Below are 23172 nucleotides of genomic sequence, written 5' to 3'. Positions count from 1 at the left end.
GGAGTAGTTGTGTTGTGGTGGGGTTCAGGGTATTGTGGTGTAGTTGTGGTGTGGTTCAGGGTGTAGTTGTGTTGTGGTGGGGTTCAGGGTGTTGTGGTATAGTTGTGGTGGGGTTCAGTGTATTGTGGTATAGTTGTGGTGGGGTTCAGGTTGTTGTGGTGTGGGGTTCAGGTTGTTGTGGTGTAGTTGTGGTGGGGTTCAGGGTGTTGTGGTATAGTTGTGTAGTTGTGTTGTGGTGGGGTTCAGGGTTTTGTGGTGTAGTTGTGGTGGGGTTCAAAGTGTTGTGGTGTAGTTGTGGTGGGGTTCAAGGAGTAGTTGTGTTGTGGTGGGGTTCAGGGTATTGTGGTGTAGTTGTGGTGGGGTTCAGGGAGTAGTTGTGTTGTGGTGGGGTTCAGGGTATTGTGGTGTAGTTGTGTTGTGGTGGGGTTCAGGGTATTGTGGTGTAGTTTTCTAGTGGTGGGGTTCAGGGTGTAGTTGTGTAGTGGCGGGGTTCAGGGTATTGTGGTATAGTTGTATTGTGGTGGGGTTCCAGGTATTGTGGTGTAGTTGTGGTGGGGTTTATGGTGTAGTTGTCTTGTGGTGGGGTTCAGGGTGTAGTTGTGTAGTGGTGGGGTTCAGGGTCTGTCTCATCATCTTGCAGGGATCAGGTGGGTGATTGTTGGGGGGGGTCACAGCAGTAGGACCTGCAGGCAGAGCTGACCCCCCCTGGCCCTCCACTGTCAGAGGATGATGCAGCAGCGACACAGCCTCTGGCCCCCGCCGTGCACTGAAGGAGGGGGTGTCACCGGGGCAAAGTAGGCGTGGACTTTTATCTCTGGGAGATGAGCCTGTATGGAGACGGAGGAGCAACGTCATTCCCAATGTAGCATACACATCCAACAATATTTCACACTGTTGTATATTCTCCCATGTATTTCATATGACAGCCTGCAACGTTGCAATAAACTATATTGGCGTATATTACAACAGTGTGCAGGTCATTCTATTATTTCCATAGGAGCAACATCAGCCTCAGTAAACTACAACTCCCACCAGGCCATGCAGGAGCTTTGACATTACAGCCACAGTGATGCAGCTTGGGAGATGTAGTGCAGTAAGAGAGTCATGGTGATGACTGACCCGTATGCGTTTGATGCCGGCCCTGGTGACCTGCTGGCAGTCGTAGAGTTCTATCCTTTCCAGACGGTGGCAGTTCTTCAGATGCTCCAGAGTCCCGTCTGTGATCAGAGGGCAGTTATCCAACTCCACCACTGTGAGGCGCTCCTGTCCACACACACTGCTGCTCAGCGCCCTGATACCATCGTCTGTTATCAACTCACAGTGGGAGAGAGACTGGTGGAGAGGATAGACAGTAGAAACTATATTACATACTGTAATGTACACACACGCACACAGTTTGATAGGGGGGAGTTATGAATGAAGACACACACACACACACACACCAATAAGTACCAGTGCTTGCAGGCGAGGGCAGTGAATAGCGAGCTGGACTAGTGTGTTGTCAGTCACCTGTGAGAGGAGACAGACTCAATCAAACCCAGATACAGTACATAATCAGACAGGCTCAATAAATCTCTTATTGAATGCAACTGTAGATTGAGTCTGAGAAAATAACCCCATGAAATCTTACCAAAATACATTCTTCTAAATCCATTTTTTCCATCTCATGACAATTCTGTTGAAACAAAAGATGCATCAGGTCAGCATTTCAGGGATCGAAACACACAGATCAAGACAGAATAAAAGTGACGAAGGAGACAGAGAAGCACTTACCCTGGCCAGTACAGTAAACCCAGCATCTGTAACCTGTGAACATCGCGCAGCCTCCAAGATCCTGACACACACACACCCAACCATTGGTTATGTATTGGTTATGCATTGGTTATGCATTGGTTTAGTGTATGTATGGGGTGTTTATCAGTAGACCTAATCCACAATTACAAGAAAGGGACACATTTCCCATTTCTTACTTCAGTCGGGGACAGTTGAGACCCAGAGCAGTGAGAGAGGCGTCTGTAATGTTACTGCAGCCAGAGATACACAGGACCTGCAGCTTGTGGCACCCCCGACACAGACTGACCAAGCCATCATCAGTTATCTGCTGTTAACAAACACACATTACGCGTGCATATCTGTCTGTCTCTCGGTCTGTCTGTCTGTGTCTCTGTCTGTTTCTGCAATCACTTACAGTGCCTTCAGAAAGTATTCACACCCCTCGACTTCCACATTTTGTTGTGTTCCAAGGTGGGACTAAAATTGATTGAATTGCTAGACAGCCATTTTCAAGTCTTGCCATAGATTTTCAAGCCGATTTAAGTCAAAACTGTAACTAGGCCAGTCCGGAACATTCAATGTCATCTTGGTAAACAACTCCAGTGTATATTTGGCCTTGTGTTTTAGGTTATTGTCATTTTTATCCCAGTGTCTGCTGGACAGCAGACTGAACCAGGTTTTCCTTTCGCTCTATTCCGTTTATTTCTATTCTAAAAAACTCCCTAGTCCTTGCAGATGACAAGCATACCCATAACATGATGCAGCCACCCCCATGCTTGAAAATATGAAGAGTGGTACTCAGCGATGTGTTGTATTTGCCCCAAGCATAACACTGTATTCAGAATATAAAGTGAATTTCTTTGCAGTTTTTCTTTAGTGCCTTATTGCAAACAGGATGCATGTTTTGGAATATTTTTATTCTGTACAGGCTTCCTTCTATCAGTAACTACACTGTTATTGATCCGTCCTCCATTTTTTCCTATCACTGCCATTAAACTCTGTAGCTGTTTAAAAGTCATCATTGTACTCATGGTGAAATCCCTGAACGGTTTCCTTCCTCTCCAGCAACGGTGTTAGGAAGGAGGCCTGTATCTTGGTAGTGACTGGGTATATTGATACACCATCCAAAGTGTAATTAACTTCATCATGCTCAAAGAGATTTTCAATGTCTGTTTTTTTCTACCAATAGGTGCCCTTCTTTGCGAGGCAATGGAAAACCTCCCTGGTCTTTGTGGTTGAATCGGTGTTTGAATTTCACTGCTCGCCTGAGGGACAGATTATTGTATGTGTGTGGTGCAGAGATGAGGTAGTCATTCAAAAATGTTAAAACTATTATTGCACACAGAGTCCATGCAACTTATTATGTGACTTGTTAAGCACATTTTTACTCCGGAATTTATTTAGGCTTGCCGTAGTAAAGGGGTTGAATGCTTGACTCAAGACATTTCATCTTGTCATTTTTTAAAACATAATTCCACTTTGACATTATAATCTCAATTGAATTCATTTGAAATGAAAAAAAAGTAAAGGGGGTGTTAATCTCCTGCTTATAAATAACACACATGTTCTGTCTTTCAATCCCTACTAATGAATGCACACACTCTCTCCATCTCTTTCTCTCGGTCTTACTGAGCAGGACTGCATGTTGATAGTGGTTAGTTCAGGACAGTGTTTCTGAAGGGGTTTCAGTGCTCCATCCTCCAACTGTAGAGAACACAACACAAAGAAACCAATCACTACTGATAATCAATCAGTGGCGACCCGTCATCCCCACCTGTTTTGAGCACCACACTTAAGGAAAACAAATAAAGATTCAATATACAGTTGAAGTCGGAGGTTTACATACACTTAGGTTGGAGTCATTAAAACTCGTTTATCAACCACTCCACAAATGTCATGTTAACAAACTATAGTTTTGGCAAGTCAGTGAGGACATCTACTATATGTGCATGACACAAGTCATTTTTCCAACAATTGTTTACAAACAGATTCTTTCACTTATAATTCACTATATCACAATTCCAGTGGGTCAGAAGTTTACATACACTAAGTTGACTGTGCATTTAAACAGCTTGGAAAATTCCAGAAAATGATGTCATGGCTTTAGAAGCTTCTGATAGGCTAATTGACATCATTTGAGTCAATTGGAGGTTTACATGTGGATGTATATCAGGGCTACCTTCTAACTCAGTGCCTCTTTGCTTGACATCATGGGAAAATCAAAAGAAATCAGCCAAGACCTCAGGAAAGAAAATTGTAGACCTCCACAAGTCTGGTTCATCCTTGGGAACAATTTCCAAACGCCTGAAGGTACCGCGTTCATCTGTACAAACAATAGTACGCAAGTATAAACACCATGGGACCATACAACCGGCATACCGCTCAGGAAGGAGACGCGTTCCGTCTCCTAGAGATTAATGTACTTTGGTGCGAAAAGTGCAAATCAATCCCAGAACAACAGCAAAGAACCTTGTGAAGATGCTGGAGGAAACAGGTACAAAAGTATCTATATCCACAGTAAAACGAGTCCTATGTCAGCATAACCTGAAAGGCCGCTCAGCAAGAAAGAAGCCACTGCTCCAAAACAGCCATAAAAAAGCCAGACTACGGTTTGCCACTGCACATGGGGACAAAGATCGTACTTTTTGGAGAAATGTCCTCTGGTCTGATGAAACACAAATAGCACTGTTTGGCCACAATGACCATCGTTATGTTTGGAGGAAAAAGAGGGAGGCTTGCAAGCCGAAGAACACCATCCCAACCTTGAAGCACGGGGGGGGGGCAGCATCATGTTGTGGGGTGCTTTGCTGCAGGAGGGACTGGTGCACAAAATAGATGGCATCATGAGGTAGAAAAATGATGTGGATATATTGAAGCAACATCTCAAGACATCAGTCAGGAAGGTAAAGCTTGGTTGCAAATGGGTCTTCCAAATGGACAATGACCCCAAGCATACTTCCAAAGTTGTGGTGAAATGGCTTAAGGACAACAAAGTCAAGGTATTGGAGTGGCCATCACAAAGCCCTGACCTCAATCCTATAGAAAATGTGTGGGCAGAACTGAAAAAGTGTGTGCGAGCAAGGAGGCCTACAAACCTGACTCAGTTACACCAGCTCTGTCAGGAGGAATGGGCCAAAATTCACCCAACTTATTGTGGGAAGCTTGTGGAAGGCTACCCGAAATGTTTGACCCAAGTTAAACAATTGAAAGGCAATGCTACCAAATACTAATTGAGTGTATGTAAACTTCTGACCCACTGGGAATGTGATGAAAGAAATAAAAGCTGAAATAAATAATTCTCTCTACTATTATTCTGACACTTCACATTCTTAAAATAAAGTGGTGATCCTAAAACAGGGAATTTTTAATTGGAATAAATGTCAGGAATTGTGAAAAACTGAGTTTAAATGTATTTGGCTAAGGTGTAAGTAAACTTCCGACTTTAACGGTGTGTGTATTTATACACTGCTCAAAAAAATAAAGGGAACACTAAAATAACACATCCTAGAACTGAATGAATGAAATATTCTTATTAAATACTTTTTTCTTTACATAGTTGAATATGCTGACAACAAAATCACAAAAAAATTATCAATGGAAATCAAATTTATCAACCCATGGAGGTCTGGATTTGGAGTCAGGTCCGTCATGTAGTTGGCATGTCCGATTATTTAGAGACGATTTCAAGTTTTCATAACAAATTGGTAATCGGCATTTGCCAAAACGGGGGATGATATAACAAAAGCGCATTCGGGAAAAGAATCACAATCGCTCCACGCAGCTAACCATAAACACCAATGTCTTTCTTAAAATCAATACACAGAAGTATATATTTTTTAAACCTGCATATTTAGTTAAAAGAAATTCATGCTAGCAGGCAATATTAACCAAGTGAAATTGTGTCACTTCTATTGCGAGTCAGGGTATATGCAACAGTTTGGGCCGCCTGGCTCGTTGCGAACTAATTTGCCAGAATTTTATAAAATTATGACATAACATTGAAGGTTGTGCAATGTAACAGGAATATTTAGACACAGGGTAGCCACCCGTTCGATGAAATACGGAACGGTTCCGTATTTCACTGAAATAATAAATATTTAGTTTTCAAAATGATAGTTTCTGGATTTGACCATATTAATGACCAACGGCTCGTATTTCTGTGTTTATTATACACTGCTCAAAAAAATAAAGGGAACACTAAAATAACACATCCTAGATCTGAATGAAATATTCTTATTAAATACTTTTTTCTTTACATAGTTGAATGTGCTGACAACAAAATCACACAAAAATGATCAATGGAAATCAAATGTATCAACCCATGGAGGTCTGGATTTGGAGTCACACTCAAAATTAAAGTGGAAAACCACACTACAGGCTGATCCAACTTTGATGTAATGTCCTTAAAACAAGTCAAAATGAGGCTCAGTAGTGTGTGTGGCCTCCACGTGCCTGTATGACCTCCCTACAACGCCTGGGCATGCTCCTGATGAGGTGGCGGATGGTCTCCTGAGGGATCTCCTCCCAGACCTGGACTAAAGCATCCGCCAACTCCTGGACAGTCTGTGGTGCAACGTGGCGTTGGTGGATGGAGCGAGACATGATGTCCCAGATGTGCTCAATTGGATTCAGGTCTGGGGAACGGGCGGGCCAGTCCATAGCATCAATGCCTTCCTCTTGCAGGAACTGCTGACACACTCCAGCCACATGAGGTCGAGCATTGTCTTGCATTAAGAGGAACCCAGGGCCAACCGCACCAGCATATGGTCTCACAAGGGGTCTGAGGATCTCATCTAGGTACCTAATGGCAGTCAGGCTACCTCTGGCGAGCACATGGAGGGCTGTGCGGCCCCCCAAAGAAATGCCACTCCACACCATGACTGACCCACCGCAAAACCGGTCATGCTGGAGGATGTTGCAGGCAGCAGAACGTTCTCCACGGCGTCTCCAGACTCTGTCACGTCTGTCACATTGTGCTCAGTGTGAACCTGCTTTCATCTGTGAAGAGCACAGGGCGCCAGTGGCGAATTTGCCAATTTTGGTGTTCTCAGGCAAATGCCAAACGTCCTGCACAGTGTTGGACTGTAAGCACAACTCCCACCTGTGGACGTCGGGCCCTCATACCACCCTCATGGAGTCTGTTTCTGACCGTTTGTGCAGACACATGCACATTTGTGGCCTGCTGGAGGTCATTTTGCAGGGCTCTGGCAGTGCTCCTCCTGCTCCTCCTTGCACAAAGGCGGAGGTAGCGGTCCTGCTGCTGGGTTGTTGCCCTCCTACTGCCTCCTCCACGTCTCCTGATGTACTGGCCTGTCTCCTGGTAGCGCCTCCATGCTCTGGACACTACGCTGACAGACACAGCAAACCTTCTTGCCACAGCTCGCATTTATGTGCCATCCTGGATGAGCTGCACTACCTGAGCCACTTGTGTGGGTTGTAGACTCCGTCTCATGCTACCACTAGAGTGAAAGCACCGCCAGCATTCAAAAGTAACCAAAACATCAGTCAGGAAGCATAGGAACTGAGAAGTGGTCTGTGGTTACCACCTGCAGAACCACTCCTTTATTGGGGGTGTCTTGCTAATTGCCTATAATTTCCACCTGTTGTCTATTCCATTTGCACAACAGCATGTGAAATTTATTGTCAATCAGTGTTGCTTCCTAAGTGGACAGTTTGATTTCACAGAAGTGTGATTGACTTGGAGTTACGTTGTGTTGTGTAAGTGTTCTCTTTAATTTTTTTGAGCAGTGTATATATTCTTTTTGTGGGGCCTTGCCTGATTTGCTTGCATTAATACGTGTTACATATCAGTTTGCAAACAATGTAAAAACTTTTTTTTAAAGTAATTGAGTTAAGAAAGCTGCATCCAAACATGGTCTCTTTTTTGATTAAAGCGGCTCCAAAATGCAGGTGTTTCAGCCTAGCTCAGTGCTTTCTGTGGTGGCGGGGCTAGCCAGCAGAAAATACAGAGCGTTGCGCCTGATTGGCTCAGTCACTCATGGGACAGTACGTCATCACCAATTCTAAGGTTAGAGCTCGAAAATTGTAGCCCCTTGGGTTCTGCTATAGAGTTATATTAGAAGTGCCCATCCAAGAAGGCTCAAGATCATTGGCCACAGATAGAATGACATCAAATCACGTTATATTTACAGTAGCTTTGATTGGACATGTCAACATCTTACTTTCAAAGTCTTAGCTAGCAGTCATCATTAGTTGTCATCAAGTTGACAATCTACTGGCAAGTCCTTTTTAATCTTTGTCATATGAAGAGAAATAACAAAGATAAATTATAGATAAAACGTATCGGTGCTCATAGGCCATTGTACATAAAGATTACACAACAAGTTGGAAATCGCAAATTCAACAATGAGTCGTTTGGAAGGAATCAGTGGCTAACTGCAAGCGTTTGCAAAGAAAGCACTAACGTAAGCCTGCTATTCAATGGAGTGGCTGAGTTCCCACCATAAATACAGAGAATGACAGACTTTGATGCCAAATTTTATCAACAAAGGATCCCTGCGCCAACATCACAAGATGAGTCCAAAAGACTATTGTATGCTGCTGCATAAATGATGTAATATGCAAGGGAGAAATGTATACTATAGTTGAGAAAGTAATACTAAGTGTATGTTGTGTAGTAAGCTGTTAGTAGCCCATGTGCCTCACCCTAATAATTTGGTGTATTTTCACCAACGTGGTATTGTAAACACATCGTTCGTGTCCCGGTGTGTCCCGGTGTGTGCTTGTTTGGCTAATTATTTTGTACAGCTTTGACAATGCTACTGATAGTAGTGGTGGCGCTTGTCTTGCACGTGCAAATTCAGCACACACAACATTCTATAATATAATTGTGTTATTTGAAAAAGCTTATTTAACGCATCAAATAGTGTTACATGACGTGAATCTTTTTTGACACGCAAAGACCCAAACGGTGTTCAATGCACCTCACCCTAATAATTTGGTCTATTTTCACCTCTTAATTTTGCCTACTGTTCTAACTTGGTGGTGCACAAATAGCCTATAACCTGTTTTAGAGAAACGCAATCATTGAATACTGCCTGTTTATATGGCTCTGACTGTAAGAACGGCCCATGTTCTGAATTCTGTCGCTGTACATTTCAAAAGTGCTGAACAAATTGTTATATTTACTATGTCTGTCCTAGCTCTGTCATTAATGTCTTAATCTAAATTACGGATTGCCTCTTATCCTCTTGTCCTCCCTTTATGCCATAGTTTGTAAATCTCAATTATCAGTAGAAACCACATTAGTTTAAGCAAGTCTGCCATATCATCTATGTTTTTATATGTGGTGGCTTTGCTGGCATGCATCCCACTTCTTATTTTCTTTTTGCCCCAACCAGATTTACAGGCTAAAATCGCCACTGTAATCAATTCAAAGCGTGTGTACAGTATGTGTGTGTGTACCTGTGTACAGCCGCGTAGGAACAGGGCTCGTAGGTTGTTACAGCCCCGGGCCAGAGCCTCGATGCCATCTCTGGTGATCTGGTCACACCACGACAGGTTCAACATCTCCAACATACGACAGCCATCACTAAAGGGAGACACACATATTCACCAGTGGAGGCTGCTGATGGGAGGATGGCTCATTATAAATGGCTGCAATGGAGTCAATGGAATGGGTAGCAAACGTGGTTTCCATGTGGTTGATACCATTCCATTGACTCTATTCCAGCCAATACTATGAGCAGTCCTCCCCTCAGCAACCTTCACTGATTCACACCCTGTTTTCTATCTACACTGAACAAAAATATAAACGCAACATGTAAAGTGTTGGTCCATGTTTCATGAGCTGAAACAAAAAGGTCCCAGACATTTTCCATATGCACAAAATGCTTATTTCTCTCCAATTTTGTGCACAAATTTGTTTACATCCCTGATAGTGAGCGTTTCTCCTTTCCAAAGATAATCCATCCACCTGACAAGTGTGGCATATGAAGAAGTTGACCATAACATAATCGTTACACAGGTGCACCTTGTGCTGGGGACAATAAAAGGCCACTCTAAAATGTGCAGTTTTGTCACACAACACAATGCCACAGATATCTCAAGTTTTGAGGGAGATTGCAATTGGCATGCTGACTGCAGGAATGTCCACCAGAGCGGTTGCAAGAGAATTTAATGTTAATTTCTCTACCATAACCCGCCTCCAATGTAATTTTAGAGAATTTGACAATACGTCCAATCGGCCTCACAACCTCAGACCACTTGTAACCACACCAGCCCAGGACCTCCACATCCGGCTTCTTCACCTGAGGGATCATCTGAGACCAGCCACCCGGACAGCTGATGAAACTAAGGAGAATTTCTGTCTGTAATAAAGCCCTTTTGTGGGGAAAAACTCATTCTGATTGGCTCTGCCTGGCTGCCCAGTAGGTGGGCCTGGCTCCCAAGTGGGTGGGCCAATGCCTCCCCAGGCCCACCCATGGCTGCGCCCCTGCCCAGTCATGTGAAATCGATAGATTAGGGCCTAATGAATTTATTTCAATTGACTGATTTCCTTATATGAACTGTAACTGAGTAAAATTGTTAATTGTTGGATGTTGCTTTATACTTTTGTTCAGTATATTTGGATGTATTAAACTGCACGTTACTGTTTCAATCGGGATTTATTTACCTGGGACTTACTAGAAAATGATATGGTGACAATGGGTAATTTGTGTTACCGGGTACTAAATTATGCTTGTAGTGATGAATTCCAAAGAAACAAACATGTAATGTATTGGTGCTTATTATGTAATTACCATTTTAACCTTACAGTAAATACTTTGTCATTTCTGTACCGTAAAATAAACTGCAACACTTGGCCAGAAGTAGCACAGTATATAGAGAATAAGGAGCCATTTCAGACACTTACCTGAGAGCTTTGAGGGAGTGGTTGGTAACAGACACACAGGAGGTGAGGTCCAGCTGTTTGAGTTTGCAGCAGAACTTGGAGAGGCTGAGACAGGTGCTGTCTGTGATCTTAGTGCAGCCGTTCAGGTTCAACACCTCAATGCTACGGCAGTTTTGGGAAAACGTCCTGACAGGTGACAAATACCACAGTCATCATAGGTAATCAAATCATAGAGTCACGGAGAAGTAACTGAATCAGGGAGCTAAATAACATTCCAAGTTGAAAATGTGAACGGAAAGCAACATTGGTTGTACTAAGAGTGTAAGAGGCCCTATGGAGAAGGACTCACTTCATGGATGCGTCCCCCACACTGAGACAACCCCTCAAGCTCAGCTGCCTCAGGAAGCCTCCACATCGCTTGGAGATGTTCTCCACTACTCTACCCTGGAGGGAGAGAGAGAGAGAGAGAGGACGAGGAGGAGTCAGTGGCGTGTACTCATGGATCCCAAGGGAACGGACCATTAAATTAAATGTGTATATATATGTACCAGTCAAAAGTTATGACATACCTACTCATTCAAGGGTTTTTCTTTATTTTTACTATTTTCTACATTGTAGAATAATAGTGAAGACATCAAAACTATGAAATAACACATATGGAATCATGTAGTAACCAAAAGTGTGTTTTGTCCTATAATGCATTAATTTTTTTATTTTTAAACAGCACCCCTCTTTCTCAATGTGTGTAGCCATCTATCTGATGCTGTCAGGTCACATAGAGTATGACATTGTTGCCACCTGTAGCATTGCGAAGTCAGTGAGCATTTGGCCTCCCTTGATAAAAAAATAAATTATAATAATAGTCAATCAGCGTTGAGCTAAACTGAGTGAGCTCAACTGTGAATGGTCCTGGAGCACCAAAGAAAAAGTGTCAAGGGAAGCCAGTTTGGATTTGGCTTCACACCAATCACATCACATCAAAAGCAGAACGTCATTCAGAGAATAAAATGGATTTCGCTCTGGTGGCTAGCTAGCTAAAATCGTCCCTTTCCTAAACTAGCCATGCAAGGAGATAGGGATTTAGATTTGTGGTTTTACTTAATTATGATCTAATCGAAAATGCATAAATTGCTCCCCTGGCCTGAGAGGATGGAAGTTCAATATGTAGCTATATGTAGAAGGCTAATGTTAACTAGCTAGCCTGGCGCATCGTTGCCCATGAAAGGAAGTTAGGCTAGCGAGCAAGCATTTTAGCCAGGTAGCCTAGGATAACAAAAACTAAAAGAATGTACTGTATGACAGTCATAGACCGTTTCGGCAACATGAAAGAGAGGAGGATGTCATTGGTGTTTCTATACAAGTAGGGTGAGTCGACATGTTTTTCCACACACACACACCCCAGTAACATGGACAGCCACATAATATTTAGCTTACATTGATGGGACTAAATAGTTTATGGGATCTTTTAGTTGTCACTATATTAGACTAAGCAGAGGTGATTTGATGATGTTGAAGTTGAAATGGTGCTGGAATAGTGGAGGCAGCTCCTGTTTTCTTTACGACTTGTGGTAACTCTCCATGGTTCTAAATGGTTGTTTAGAAGTTTGAAAATGTCGGAAACATTCACTTGCTTGACCATGCTGTATGTAGGTCATGTAACTGTTTGCGACAGACAAAATGACATACGAATCAATAGGTTATATTAAAGAGCAAACAATGCAATTATCACAACACATAGGATGTAATATGGCTTTTTTCCCCCTGGCTTAGCTTCCCCTGTGATTTACCCATGCACCGCTACTGGGAAGAGTGGGGAGAATTTTTTACCATTCTTTATTGGTACAATTCAGCTTACACATACACACATTACAAGAGAGATAGAGACAGTGAAAGGGAGAGTGAAATGGAGAGAAAGAGAGAGAGAGAAAGAGAGAGACTGGTGTGACCTACGTGACTCAGAGAGAGGATCAGTGACGTCAGACATTCAACAAAGCCTACTGACACAGTACTAAGCCCTGGGCGAGCAGCCCCATAATACTGCTCACACACACACACAATGCTAAATATAATAATATATGCCACTTAGCTGGCACTTTTATCCAAAGTGACTTACAGTACAGTGAGTGCATACACTTTCAGAATGTGTATATGTAGGATCACCTCCCTCACCCTTCACCCTGACCTCTCACCTCTATGTCTGTCTGGAAGTTGAAGAGGTCAATCTTCTGCCAGTTACTACCATCCAAGGCCAGGACATTCCACGCCTGAGAGGGGGGAGACAGGAAATAAGAAAGAGTGGGAAAGAGAGAGACAGAGAAGAGAGTGATGGTGTTATCAGTCCTACAACACACACCAGGGCTGTGTTCAGTAGAACAGGTTGGGCCAGAGGGGGTGTGCTATATGGCCAATAACCCACGGCTAAGGGCTGTTCTTATTCACAACGCAACGTGCTATATTGGCCCTATACCACAATCCCCTGAGGTGCCTTATTGCTATTATAAACTGGTTACCAACATAATTAGAACAGTAAAAATAAATGATTCGTCATACCCGTGGTATACGGTCTGATATACCACGTCTGTCAGTCAATCAGCATTCAGGGCTCGAACCACCCAGTTTATAACTGAAGATCAACGAAGTTAGACAGACAACATTGATGGAGACAACATTATGATGTGACAGACAATAGTTTGGGTATTCGTTATTTTTTTTATTTTTTACATGACTGGCCCCACCGGAGTTGGGCAGCACACAGCCAGGCAACATGCCAAATTACCTACATATTCGGGGGCAGCAGGGTAGCCTAGTGGTTAGAGCGTTGGACTAGTAACCGGAAGGTTGCAAGTTCAAACCCCCGAGCTGACAAGGTACAAATCTGTCGTTCTGCCCCTGAACAGGCAGTTAACCCACTGTTCCTAGGCCGTCATTGAAAATAAGAATTTGTTCTTAACTGACTTGCCTAGTTAAATAAAAAGGTAAATAAAAATATTCCTATTTATTATAGCCAAATGACCTACATATTCCTATTTATTATAGCCTAATGACCTACATATTCCTATTTATTATAGCCAAATGACCTACATATTCCTATTTATTATAGCCAAATGACCTACATATTCCTATTTATTATAACCAAATTACCTACATATTCCTATTTATTATAGCCAAATGACCTACATATTCCTATTTATTTATAGCCTAATGACCTACATATTCCTATTTATTATAGCCTATTTCAATAAATATGTGGTAAGTAGGAAGACAGCCTACTATTAACATAATGCAAGAACAGATTGTAGACAAAGTGGGGAGCGCCAAAAGCTGCACAAAATGTCAGGTAACACTGCTCTCTCACACGTCTCCAATGTCGAATGATCGTGGGCCTTTTGCAGCAGACACTGTGTCCAGCTTGTTGTTTTAAAAGCTTCATTTCCCTTTTCCTCCCTATCCCCATTAGATTTGAATGGGACTTACTCTTTTATGATTAACCATCGAATGAATTTAGGAGAGCAGTAACAGCATTCACAGAAAGTGTTATGTTATTTCGAATGGCCTAAATAAAATCATGTTAAGGTCATAATGAGAGAGAGAGAGAAACAATAAGAGATAATAATTGAATGGGAAGTTTAAACAAACCATAAGTTTCTGGCCTCCACCTGACCAAAGCTTTAGTTTTTTTTCCCCTACTGGGTGCTCCTGGAAAATCCATCCTTGCAATCCAAACAGCCCAAAATATAGGCTTATACAAGACTACTACGGGCAATAAAAGTTGCAGTAAACATTAATTGTATAAGTTAAACTTAGAAACTAACCAGTGCTTAACTTAGACTGAAATTGGTGCTGGTACTGTTTATATTTAGGAGTAGGAGATCCACAATACTTTAGAGCTAATATTCTAGAAGCAGTAGAACATTTGAGGTGCCGGTAGTCAGCTCTGGTGAGCTCCTGCCCAAGTCAAGTACTAAAACTAACATTTCTATTATTGTCTAAGTGTTTATTCATATCCTTGAATTGCGCAACGGGCATTAGCCTACGTAAGCTCCCACAGCAGCGCTTTAAAAAGCCGGAACAACAAAATAAATGCATGAAGTGTCAGGGTAGTCTCACAATCAACTTTATTTTGAATAGCTATTACGAATAGTGCATTTATTTCACAGCCAACAACAATCACATAAAACATTTGTTTATAACACCTGAATAACAAATGAACCTTATATAAAAATTAACACATTGAACTTATGCATTTTTTCCTATCGAATAAGCATGCAAAAAAAAAAATACACCTATAAAATGAATAACCCACATTTGATAGGCTACAAATGACAAAATAAATCAAGTAAACAAAATGGACGAAATTAACCAAATAAATAACAGTGTAAAAAAGTAGTATTCAAAGACACACTGGCACAATTAACATAATATTTTTACTAGGCCCAGGATACAGTTCTAGGCCCAGGATACAGTTCTAGGCCCAGGATACAGTTCTTTCTAATAAGATGCATCTGTGAATTGGCTTTTGAAATGTAAAAAAAAGACTCATTTCAATGTTGAACCATTCAGGCTTTTTTTTTATTTTCATCACACCTTACATAAACGTTTCTGAACACAAGCATGTTCACCTTTTCTGTCTTTAATAGACTGTGGAGTTGGGTAACAATAGCCTATTGCCCACTTCACTGAAAACACGTTTAGACGGAACTCTTGTTGCACAGTTGCAGAAGTATTTTCGGGCATCGTTGGCCAAGAGCGCTCCTTATACCCTCTTCACCATGCCAGTGGTTCATCATCTCCTCTGAAGAGAAGACATCTTCAAGTAAGTAGGATGTGAGCTCTGCGCTGGGCGGCTGTTGCACGCTGAGTGTGACTGTTCACTTCGCACTCCCAAGAAAACTGCCCAGTGATGTTTTCTATGGTGAACAGGTGCACTCGGTCTCTGTTGAAATTGTCCGAAATCACCATTGAAGGGTCTAGTATCCGCCATTGTAAATATGAATTTGTTCTTACCTGACTTGCCTAGTTAAATAAAGGTTTAAACAAAATTTTAAAACCACATTAGACCTACGAAGTGTGGTTCCAAATCACCATTCAAAAAGGTATCGGGTACCACATTTAACCATACGATTGGTTTATATGTATTTAATTGCACACAAGAAAATACAATATTGGTAAGATGATTTTCACATTGTAATCTAATGATTTTACTCTAATCGGGTGGTTTGTGCATAACACAGAATCTGCCTGACAGATTGTTTACTGCCGTTCTAGGTAACACCACAACGCGCGCTCCTCCCCAGCCCCGGGGATGATCAAATATATATCAACCATGTGTGGACCCGCGGACGGAGCGATGTGCCATTCCAGACATGGCCAGTGCTTGACTTGGCATAAGTCGGTCCTGTTTAATAGAGTGAAATCCCTGCTTCACAACGGTGCAGTGCCTGTGGAAAGGCAGCAAAGACATTGATGCTCAGCTATAATTAATTAGAGATGGCAAATTCAAAACAACTTGTAGCAGGTATTTAGTTAGTCTGTTGTCTGTCATTATTTTATACCTGCTAAATGTTGCGTTCTCTCTCCTCTCACAACCGCCACTTGCATTGGCACACACACACACGTGGCACAAACAGAGGGTCATTCCGATAATGGCTGATATGTAGATTTAAGTGATTGCTCATATTTAAAAGTGTGCCTTCATGAATTACATTAACAAAAATTATAAAACTAATTTCCATGACCTTACAAACCCTCATTTGACCATTTGGAACAGCACATCAAGCGCATTCAGGCTGACTGATTTTCAACCTCAAACAGCCTACTGTCACGCACAGCTTCACAGACTAGCGACAAATAAACGTGAACAAAGCGGAATCAGGAAATGCATGCCCTCTCTCCATTGCAGATCCTGCCTTCATTCCGCTATAATCAACCGTAGTTTGCCTCTGTGTGTGAATCTGGGCAGGCGATAGGCTACAGTACGCAATAGCCCCAAAATTAGAAGTGCCGGTATGGCGCTCTGGATAGGTCCGGCCCAAATTACATTAAGTAGTCATGATACCAGTCAGTCTAAAACCACCAACTGCCATGTCTGTAGGGGTGGGCCTTACCTTGGATACCTGGGCACACCTGCACAATGTGATCACATCAAGATAGGAGAAGATTCTACAGAGAGAGAGAGGGAGATAGAGAGAGCATTTTTTTAGTTGTACTTAGGGACAGGACAGTGGGGTTAGCATGTAGCCTGGCAGAGGGACTGGTTGTGAATTTAGCAATAGCATATAGCCTTCCAGAGAGATTGGCCAGTGAATTTAGCAATAGCATGTAGCCTTACAGAGGAATAGGCCAATTGAATTAGCGTGAAGCTATTAGCCAACAGGGGTAAGCCAGTGGGTCAGGTCAAACACACAGACAGAGTTCCTCCTATTCATATCAGTAGTTTCCCCTTAACCCCACATACTCCCACCCTCAGGAAACTAGCACTGTCCATTGTTCCCTCTCATGGACAGAGACAAAGGCAGTGTGTGTGTTTGTGTGGTCAGCGAGGGCATGTTGGGGCATGTATGTCTGACATGTATGTGTCAGGAGTCCAGAAAAGAACTGATGCAAGCTCATGTACACACACTTCCACTCAGTGGCTAATGAAGCACCTGACCAATCAGACAAGCGCAGATCGATGGTCTCTCTGATGACTGGCTAATGAACGTGGCGGAGGCCATTGATTGGCTGTCTACTTTAATCACACACACACTCTGGGTTCCATTACACACACACACACTGGTATAATGGTGTATGTAGGTGGGTTCTGTCTGTCTGAAGTTCACACAGCTGGAACTGAGCACTGCAGTATTCCCCACCAACACAGAGGCTATTTATAGCACATTCTGTACACACACAAGTTATATTAGCAGGATATGTTAAATGTGTATGTTAGACATTGATCTCAGTTAGATTAGTAGGATTACACACAGCCGCTGTAGGACGTAATGATGCTCTGTAGGTCGCATAACTAGCAGACAATATTTTCCAAGGCAACACACACACACACACGGTTAACCGTCTGCTAAGGGACTCCAGACAATGTCCTTGTTTAATAAATTACCCTCACTTTAAGCCCTGGGGCGAGCACTCAGGTGTGTGGGTGTGTGTGTGTGTGTGTCTCACCTGAGCAGAAGCTCCTTGGGAAGCTTCTTGTTAATGGGAGCTTCATCACTGTTGGAGAACACCTGGAGAGAGAGAGACATCCACATCAGAACCACTGTCGCCATGGTAACAAGCACCCGATAGAACACACACACACACACACACAGGCCTGCACACACACACACACACACACACAACACTAGTGATGAGCGATCAAAGGAAATGTAGGTTATTTTACCTTTTTTAAATAAATTGACTGACAGCGGTTCAATTATTTGAATTCCATTTTGTTCATTTTTTTTTTCTGTGCGCTCAATGCTCAGTTTCTGTAGAGAAAAATCAGATTAAGCCTGTACTGTGTGATGGAGTAGGGAGTTGTAGTTTCCAACAGGCCAATATTCTACATAGTTTAGCTCTGAAAACGTGGTAATTAACTACAATGACCATAATTGCCCGCTTACTTGTCTGGTCTATGTAGAGCAGATGCAGAGTCCTCGAAAAAGAGATTGCGCAAGAGGGATAGAAAGCCGTTGTTTCACAAGGTATCTCTACCTGAACATATGATCTAAGTGATTGATAGTTGGTATTCAGCAGTCATAAAAGTATTCCTTATGTACTTTGAAGAATGACTAAAATAGTGATTTTGTCAGACAGCAATGGCAGCAGCTCTATAGAGATGATGACTTGGAATTAAATAATAAAGTCATCAAAACAAATGTTATTTAAGTGAATAAATGATGGTTAATAAGTGATAAGCAGTAATGGGCAGTCACTACCACCATGGGACTTTATTCATTATTTTATTCTGTGCTGTTACAGCATTCAACCAACAATGCACAGTGCATTTAATGTAAATTTTATTTAGCGAAAAAACGAAATTGAAAAACAGTGATTATTTAAAAAAATAATCAAACCAAAACCAACCTCAAAAAGAACTAGTCACTCAGCCCTACAAAACACACACACAAAAAAAACATTTTAGCTATGGAGAGGGAGTAACCTAGACTCAGAGGAACCTTGAGCCTAATGCTTATTTGTACTTGTTGGGCCCCTTTAGAATCCACAGCTCTTTTTTCCTTTCATGACATTTTTTGAATCTGAATGTTCCAGTGTTCCCCAGCTCTATGCTTCCTACAGCCGGCAGAGCAGCATTCCAACCTGGGGAGTTCCTCTCCCAGACCAGTCTCCAGGCACTCCCAGACCAGTCTCCAGGCACTCCCAGACCAGTCTCCAGGCACTCCCAGACCAGTCTCCAGGCACTCCCAGACCAGTCTCCAGGCACTCCCAGACCAGTCTCCAGGCACTCCCAGACCTCTGGCTACATACCGGTCGGGAATGTCCAGCAAGAACGGGGAATGCTGCTGGGTCTGTGGGTAATATTTTCCCCAAACTGCAGCTCCTCACACTCAACCATGTAGGCATGGTTTCCAGCCTGGTTCTAAGATGGTTAGGGTTAGTGTGCAGCACAATTGAGAAATCCACTGATGGAAACACACACACACTCTCACTCACTCACTCACTCACTAATACCAATATTATTATGCAGAAAAGAGCCTCCTATATGAGAAGGTCAAGTGCTGTCACATCAACCCCAGATGTTTAACAAGGAATCTGTGGTATTTATACACAGTGACACACACATACAGGCCTGGGGAATCTAAGCCATCAGACAGGAGCTGGTTCATGACATACTGAGGAAATGTCAACACAGCAAGATAACCATTACAGACCACATGCTACCCTACCTACTGTGTTCAGTAAGGCACAATCCCTTCACATAGAAATATATGATGTACAACAGACATAGCCTACTTTTGTTAAGTGGGGAATTATGTTAGCTTTAATCATGACATTTCTGTCTGCAAAATGTTCTGCACCCTCCTATCTAAACTCAACCAGGCTGGCTGGTTGGTTGGTTCCCAGTGGGAGGAAATTGGAGCCTGGTGCCACTGCCTACATAACATGTATGTTGTAGTGACCGTTCTATAGCTTGACCAACCCAAGGATTCTGTTACCGACAGAGGGGTGGGAGACCCTAGGCGCTTCTCTACCTGACTAAATCATCTCAGCCCTATAGCCCAAACCAATACCCAGCCCTATAGCCCAAACCAATCCCCAGCCCTGTAGCCCAAACCAATCCCCAGCCCTGTAGCCCAAACCAATCCCCAGCCCTGTAGCCCAAACCAATCCCCAGCCCTATAGCCCAAACCAATCCCCAGCCCTATAGCCCAAACCAATCCCCAGCCCTATAGCCCAAACCAATCCCCAGCCCTGTAGCCCAAACCAATCCCCAGCCCTATAGCCCAAACCAATCCCCAGCCCTGTAGCCCAAACCAATCCCCAGCCCTGTAGCCCAAACCAATCCCCAGCCCTGTAGCCCAAACCAATCCCCAGCCCTGTAGCCCAAACCAATCCCCAGCCCTGTAGCCCAAACCAATCCCCCGCCCTATAGCCCAAACCAATCCCCAGCACTATAGCCCAAACCAATCCCCAGCCCTTATAGCCCAAACCAATCCCCAGCCCTATAGCCCAAACCAATCCCCAGCCCTATAACCCAAACCAATCCCCAGCCCTCTGTCAAGGTCCAGTCCTGGTCCCAATTCCTGCCCTATACCTCAGCACCAGTCCAATCTAGTCCCAATCTCTCTCCAGCCCACCACCTATACACCATATTGTTTGCTTACACATACATTGTAGTTCTGACTCCAAATCACTCCCAGAGAACTATAATGACTGTAGCTGAGTAAACAATGATTGGGTTGTGATAACAGCTACCCCAGTCCTGTCCTTAGAAAAGCCACAGCCAGCCCAGAGCCATGTCAGCCCCAACTAGTCTTCTAATACCCAATCCCAGCCCTATCCATCAGCCCAGCCCCAACCATCACCCAACCCTGCCTTTCACCCCAGCCTGTCCCGCAAACTGAGCTCGGTGTTGCCGCTGTCAGCTGAGGCGTCTGTCTGGACAATAACAGGATTTCGGATTACCCTTGACCAACAAAGCCTCAGCTCCCTCCAGCATATAAAATTAGAACAGTGCACGGTCCGAAACACACGCACATGCGCGCGCGCACGCACGCACACACACACACACACACGCACGCACACACACACACACACACACACACACACACACACACGGTGTCACCCTACGGAAAACCTACTACCGTTCATATCCGTTTACATACACACTCTCCGGCCCGTTTCCCCAGCTCTTACCTCGAACCTGCCCTTGGTGATGCCGTTCATATCTGCGGAGGCACGTCGCGGTGTGTTACCGCACACATACAAGTCTGGGGCTAGCGTTGGGTTTGCCGAATACCGTATTGTTTTTGTCGCCTGTGACGGTCGAAGAGGCTGGGCGCTCTCCCCTGTTGGCGACAGTGCTCCTTTTTCGGGGGTGGCTGTGAGGTTTAGTCTGGGGCGGCCTGGAAGAGCAGTAGCCTAGTCTTGGAGCCCGACGGCTCTCCAGTCCGTCTCATCACACTGCCAGCGACCAAAATAACAATAATAACATGGACGAGCTCCTGGTGACCTCACTTCCGCCTCTCAGACCAAATCAGCTGGCCTCAGTATCCCTCCCTCTTGCTCGAAACGTCAAAAATGTGGAAGAAATGATCAAATATATTTGATCCGTTTATAGATGGAAGAACAACCAGTAATTTAACTGTGTATTCTGTTATTCTAGGAGCTGTTGTCGATCGTGGACATGGGAAGGGACCGTGGTGATGACGTCATTTCTGCGGGAAAAGCACGCGTGGCCAACTTGTTTTGATTGCGAGTTCTCTTCGCTTCAGAGATGTTCAGCCACGTAACATCAAAATATCCGCCGGTCCGTTAACGGTGAGGTATGTCGCTGAACATGTCAAACGTGCGCGGTCCGGTTTTGGATCTGAAAACATTGGTATACAGGGACCCCCGAATCTGTTACCAGTGTTGATCACTGATATACTACTCCTACTCTATTCTCGTTTACACAAAAAACACACATTCGAGGGACTTCCATATCATTTAATACCTGATTTTATCCCATCATATGTGCATGCATAGTATGCCTAATGTATTTAATCGAATGAGACGTGATGACTTTGGATGAGGAGTGTACAGCAACGGTTATTATAATTGCTATGTCAAACGGTTGAAGGTGGATGTAAGAGGGAGTTGAATATCTCATACAAAAGCATTAAACTGGGTTCTCGGCACTTGTTCCCAAAGTTTCACTAGAGGGAGCACTTACACTACGACAAACTATTACTTTACTGTGGTCTACTTTCGAAGCACTGTGACATCTTGGGCGGCCTAATGGGCAGCAGTAATTGCACTGTGTGTATTATTCTAGGAGTGACTCCAGCCTACACAAGCGCACCAGTCCTTCTGCCTCGTTACAGTCACACCCTCAAACATGGAGGAGGGGTTATCACCATGGATGGACTGATAGGGACAGTGTGTGTGTGTGTGTGTGTGTGTGTGTGTGTGTGTGTGTGTGTGTGTGTGTGTTCACTGTTCACGTATACAGGTGTATGCCCCGGTACCCCCTCCACTCTCTCTGCATTTCATGATAATTAAGAATGTCTCAGTAAAAGTCAAATTAATTAACTGAATTCTTTAAATAGAACTCTTCTCCTCCAATCCTGGCCAACCTAGCAGCTTGGTGTAGAATATCTTCTGGTAGTCTGAGTGTATCCTCTCATTTAGAACAAGGACCTTATATTTGATATATTTGCAAATGTGTTGTTTTTTCTTAGAGTATAAATCTAAAGTTTGGAGAGAGGTATTGTGTGGCTTGTTCACACACACACACACATATATGCTCACACACGCACACACAAATACATGCATAAACAAACTTGCACTGCCCAGGCTAGAGCCACACCCTGAAATCCCACATCCAATCACCAGGCCTGCGTTACCAAGGAGACCTGTAAGGTCAGCAACTCTGCCTGAGTCTCAGACTAATATACATAGCTGTGGTATAGGAACAGTCCTGTATTGGCCCCTGGACACATGCAATATAATTCTCACCCTCCTCTGTCAGATAGCACAGGTGTGAATCATTGTCTCTCTACTCCCTGCTATTTCTCACTCATCTCATTCTCCCTCCCCCTTCTCTCCCTCCCTCTCTCTTTTTGTCAAATAACAGGTGTGAATCATTGTCTCTCTCCTCCATGCTACCTCTCACTCATCCCTCTCTTTTCCATCAAACACTTTTTTCTCCATAAATAGCCCAGGTGTGTGTCAGAGGGTCCCCTTCTGAGTGTGGTAAATCTCTCCCACTCCTTCCCTATCTCCCACTTCATCTAACCTCTGACCTCAGAGAATGTCCCATGGGTGGCAAACAGAAAACGCATGAAAGGGAGATAGAACGGAAGAGAAAGATGGAGAGTAAGAGAGTAAGAGAAAAAGTGGGGAAT

General features: G+C 43.4%; 1 protein-coding gene across 2 annotated transcripts; it reads right to left on the bottom strand.

The window, feature by feature from the left end:
• Positions 1-286: 286 nt before the first annotated feature.
• Positions 287-21623, bottom strand: fbxl2 (F-box and leucine-rich repeat protein 2). Of its 2 annotated transcripts, none has more exons than XM_020505214.2 (14): positions 20981-21623; positions 17786-17847; positions 16732-16786; positions 12817-12891; positions 10977-11071; positions 10649-10813; positions 9199-9325; positions 3403-3477; positions 1971-2098; positions 1774-1834; positions 1631-1675; positions 1453-1509; positions 1120-1332; positions 287-827 (listed from the first exon to the last, which is right to left on the bottom strand). In XM_020505214.2, exons 1-14 carry the CDS (start codon positions 21008-21010, stop codon positions 720-722), a joined length of 1296 nt encoding a protein of 431 aa, XP_020360803.1. In that variant the 5' UTR covers positions 21011-21623; the 3' UTR covers positions 287-719. The 2 variants fall into 2 exon arrangements, with proteins under 2 accessions (XP_020360803.1, XP_020360802.1); XM_020505213.2 differs by having other exon boundaries at positions 1971-2101; positions 20981-21621.
• Between the last annotated feature and the right edge of the window lie 1549 nt (positions 21624-23172).

Source organism: Oncorhynchus kisutch, linkage group LG17 (genome assembly GCF_002021735.2).
Source record: "Oncorhynchus kisutch isolate 150728-3 linkage group LG17, Okis_V2, whole genome shotgun sequence".
NCBI classification, from domain to species: Eukaryota; Metazoa; Chordata; class Actinopteri; order Salmoniformes; family Salmonidae; genus Oncorhynchus; species Oncorhynchus kisutch.
Note: the sequence above shows the minus strand (reverse complement) of the source record. Positions and strands in the feature narration are given on the sequence as shown.

Coding starts and splice junctions, on each gene's coding strand:
- fbxl2 (XM_020505213.2), bottom strand. CDS start 21,010: ATGAACGGCATCACCAAGGGCAGGTTCGAG. Junction 2,102..3,402: donor TCAACATGCAGTCCTGCTCA/GTAAGACCGAGA, acceptor GTTTGTTAACAG/CAGATAACTGATGATGGCTT. Junction 1,510..1,630: donor ATTTAGAAGAATGTATTTTG/GTAAGATTTCAT, acceptor CTCCTCTCACAG/GTGACTGACAACACACTAGT.